The 4,468-nt window shown below is 41.3% G+C and overlaps 1 protein-coding gene across 1 annotated transcript in view; it reads left to right on the forward strand.

Moving 5' to 3' along the window:
- LOC106875897 (uncharacterized) overlaps positions 1 to 4,455 on the forward strand; it is a 23,098-nt gene extending 18,643 nt beyond the window's left edge. Inside the window, exons 3-7 of the mRNA XM_014924203.2 lie at positions 417 to 464; positions 1,309 to 1,350; positions 2,254 to 2,382; positions 3,059 to 3,140; positions 4,067 to 4,455. Coding sequence (XP_014779689.1) covers positions 417 to 464; positions 1,309 to 1,350; positions 2,254 to 2,382; positions 3,059 to 3,140; positions 4,067 to 4,403 — 638 coding nt within the window. The 3' untranslated portion in view covers positions 4,404 to 4,455. The remainder of the gene's footprint in view (positions 1 to 416; positions 465 to 1,308; positions 1,351 to 2,253; positions 2,383 to 3,058; positions 3,141 to 4,066) is intronic.
- Positions 4,456 to 4,468: the final 13 nt, after the last annotated feature.

A 4,468-nucleotide genomic window follows, 5' to 3' on the forward strand; every position in this document is an offset into this window, starting at 1 on the left:
CTACGTTAAGGCTACGTCAATGGTACAATTGTCTGTGGAGTGTTCAGCCACTTGTACATTAATTCCAGGAGCAATTGTTAGGAGGCGAGTTGGCAGAAGCGTTAGCACGCCGGGCGAAATGCTTAGCGCTATTTCGTCTGCTACTACGTTCTTAGTTCAAATTCCGCCGATGAACATTTTGCTTTTTATCCTTTCGGGGTCGATAAATTAAGTACTAGTGAAAGACTGAGGTCGATCTAATCGACTGGTCCCCTCCCCAAAAATTTCGGACCTTGTGCCTGCCTAGAGTAGAAAAGAATTTCATGAGCAATTGTTCCGGCGATCGGATCAACTGGAAACCGCGTCGTCGTAATCGAAGAGAGCCAATTAGGTTGATACACATAATAATTGTAAACTTTTTATTTATTTTTATACAGCGACAACTGAAATGACTACAGCAAAGGTAACTGCAGCAACGAACACATGTAAGTAATTTTAAGTTCTAAATAATTTGATGTTTTTATTTGCTCTTGAATTCGTACAACCTATTGCAGTGTATGTTGATGGGTCTGTTTCCAGTTATTTCGTATATTAAATCATTTAAGAGGCCAACATTTCCTTTTAACGTGGGCATGGACGAGGAAATGCTGGCCTGACCGCCTAGCCAGATGGGTGGCATTCGAAAGCCACAACATTGCAAGGAAGCACATTGTAACAAGCTATGTATAACATCATCTGATAATCTGGTTGACACATAGTGATGTATATATATATATGTGTAGGGGGAGAATTCACAAAAAAAAGAAGACAGGTGGTGTAGACAACAAACAAATTATTAGTATAACGCTCGGGAAGTGAAAAAGTCTTTAACGTTTCGAGCCGACGCTCTTCCACAGAAAGGAACACAGAAAGAAACAAGGAGAGAAAATAAAGAATGCGTAGTGGCTAGCGATCTATCATGGCGAATGCCGGACATACATACATATATATATATATACGACAAGCTTCCACGCAGTTTCTCTCAACCTAATTTACTCACAAGAGATTGGTTGACCCTGGGTTAGAGCAGAAGACACTTGCGCCACGTGGAATTGAACCCGAAAAATCAGGTAGTAGCAAAGCGAGCTTCTTAACCTCACGGCCATACCTGCTTATGTATATACAAAGACTCGTTTATGTAGCTTTTGTTGTTGTTGCCGTAGTTGTCGCAGTCGTGACTTATTGTCATTTTTATTAGCGAAGGAACTTCGTTTTTGAATTTAAATTGAAATTTTATTCCATCATTTCTGTCCATTTATTTATTTATTCATTTATTTATCTTCATTGCAGCCCTGCGAATGTCTACGACCGAAAAATCTCTGCCAGTAACAAGTAAGTAGAATGAAATTTACTTCACGGTCCCATTGCTTCAGGTTCAGTCCCACAGCGTTGCGCTTTAGGCAGGTGTCTTTTACTACAGCCCTGGGCCTTGTGATCACCAGGGAAGTCTGAGTTTCCCAGCAACGGAGTTTTGTTTCGTGGGTTCTCTTTCTTTTCCGAGTTATCTCCCATGACTTCAACGAATGTGACATCGAAAAAACGCGTAAACGGCTCCTTTCCCCAGAAAAGGAAAGATTTGGCTGTTATTTCTTGCACGCCCTGCTACTACGCAACAGGTATTTCGGGTCCTTTATCGCAAATACCTGTTACGTGGTAGCAGGGCGTGCTAGAAACAGCAGTCAAATATTTGGCGGTGAGATACGTTGAATGCACTCGAAAGAAACCGATGGGAAAAAACTTTTTCACACCGAGATTACGAACGGGTCTTTTACGAAATATTTACTGTACTTTTAAAGTCATTTTCACTTCAAAATATTTTGCTCACCATAATGTGTCTAATGGAAAGGCTAGAGTTCCTTCCCTTTCAGAGTTAACTTATTTTCGGAGTATTTTCCCCTTATGCACCGTTTTGGGTATTTATACCCCACCCCAAACCTCGAATATCTCAATAATCACTGCTACAGTTTACGTGAAACTTGTGTTATTCCGTTTGTATTCACATTTCAGGGGCACTTTACTTTCAAAGTATTTTCCCATTAGGCGCCAGTTTGGCTGTGTAACACTGCAACCAAGCAAGCAAGATTGAAGTTTCATCCGAATCCATGCAGCGGTTCTTGAGATATCTTGTCCACGGACAAACAAACACGACTGAATACAGTATCTCCGCCTTTGCTAAGGTGGAAGTGATAAATATAATGAAATCGATGCTAAACTTGTGTTGTTTCGTTTATTTAGAAAACACGCCAGACAACATCGTAAAATCGGTTACGAAAACAACTAAAGGCAAAAACTATAATTCCACCAGCACCACAGAGAACACTAACGTGGCACCGATTCGGGCAGAAAGCGAACAGCCAGCTTTAAGTAAGTTTCATCGATTAATATTTCGCTTCGTTAACATAGAATTACTCATACGGCATTTTAAACCTCTCACTTGCTACGTGTGTGTGTATATGTGTGTTATTTTGGTCGAGTCGGTCTCTTACTACTCTGTTATTTAATTTCAATACAGACTATGCAGGCTTATAGCCTAAAGCAGACCCAAAAGTGCCGCTCCCATAAAAGTGCCGCCCGGGCGGACCGCCTACTCCACCTCCTCGGAAAAATAATCCGGAAACCTTGTTCGGTACCGGATCGATCCTACACTCTAATCAGTTCGTGCTAGTCACGAGGCCAAACATCCCTGAAAGAATGTAAAAGATATCACCGGAGAGAATGCGTGTTCTAATGGTTAAGATGTTGTGCTCTGGATCATAAGATTGTGGTTTCGATTCCTGGACCAGGTGACGCATTGTGTTCTTGAGCAAAACACTTCATTTCACGTTGCTCCAGTCCACTCCGCTGTTAATGAGTTCCAGCAATAACTGGGAAGTTAACTCTGCGATGGACTGGCGATCCATCCAGGTGGAAAGTGTTGTAATCTCAATCAATTATAAGCCATTGAAACGTGGCTCTGGCTTAATGATTGCTGGGACTCATGGCAGACTTAACCGACGACCATACTAATATGGAAACCTTAATACGTTTCATTTCATTTCAGTGTTGGGAGCTATAATTGCTATCACTTGCGGAGTTATTGGAATGTTGTTAAGTGTTCTCTGTCTCTGGATATATTGTCGCACGTAAGTTCATTCATTCGTACATATCTTCATTTATACAGTTATTCATTCCTTAGAACCGAGACCATACTAACAATTTCTGGGCGCAACCACATCGCAATTGAAAAAGTCGTGGAAAGAGCTAGGTCGAGGAACCTATAATAAACCGTCGCCGTAACACTGCGGAAGGTGATGGACCACGTGCTACGCATGCTCACGAAGAGACCAGCGCGAGCCTCTCTCTCTCTAATGGAAGCCGCAGGTGGGGAGGGGTGGGAAACGCTGAAGACGAAGAAACTTCGTTGAAGACCAAGGAATCGGAACTGGCGGAAATGGACCTGATCTGAGATCAGGTTCTGTGACAAGACTTGCAATTGTGCTGTTGGGAGATTTCTCACCACCCGACGCTCATAAGGGTGCAGGAGGAACTAAGCTTAGCAAAAACATTGATTTGACTAGCTTAGGATTCAGTCATGCCTATCAAAAAGTTTCTGAACTGGTGAGACGATATCCTACAAACAGCATCCAAATGCCAAGTACTTTCACCTGGAAATAATCAAGCCAACGTATCGCTTGTCAAGACAGAAGTATCAGTTGAGATCGATAAATTGAACCAGCACCCATCAACAAAATTTCTGGCTTTGTGCCAATTGTACAAAAAAAAAATGTGGCAGCGAGTTGGCAAAATTCTTTACAGTATTTATTCCGGTTTTCTGAGTTCAAATTCCGTCGAGGTCATCTTTGCCTTTCATCTTTTCACTGTGAATAAAATAAAGACCCAGCTAAACACTAGGGCCAATGTAGTCGAAAAACCCTTTTCTCCTAAAACTTCTGACCTTTGCCAAAATTTGAAACAAACGAAAGACCTACATACAAATGAATTAACCGTTTTGATACGTTTTCTGTGTGTGAGTAATAACTGAACTATTTCGTTGTTTGTTATATTATAGTAAGAACCAGACGTCTCCAGATCCAGATACGCATAAAGTACCGACAAGGTTTTGGAATAATATCCTACCCCAGTCGTTAACGCCAAAGTCTTTCGGTAAAGGTTACAACAACTTTACAAGTTTTATGCCATCCAGCTATCCTGCATTCCCATACAAAGACGGACAACATGCGCATATATTGCGATCTACATCAGATGCCAGTCAGTCAGACCAATCAGTTTCATCTTGTGGCAACCAGTTAAGTGAACGATCTCCTCCGAATACACCAAGTAAATCCCGTTCGCCACAAGATGGCGCCCCGTTCGCTTTTACAATAGTCAATAACTTGGCTACATAAAAGCCACTACCTACAACAGCTTCATATTACGATATATATATATATATATATATATATATATATAT

The sequence above is a fragment of the Octopus bimaculoides genome, chromosome 24 (assembly GCF_001194135.2).
Source record: "Octopus bimaculoides isolate UCB-OBI-ISO-001 chromosome 24, ASM119413v2, whole genome shotgun sequence".
In the NCBI taxonomy this organism is placed as follows: Eukaryota; Metazoa; Mollusca; class Cephalopoda; order Octopoda; family Octopodidae; genus Octopus; species Octopus bimaculoides.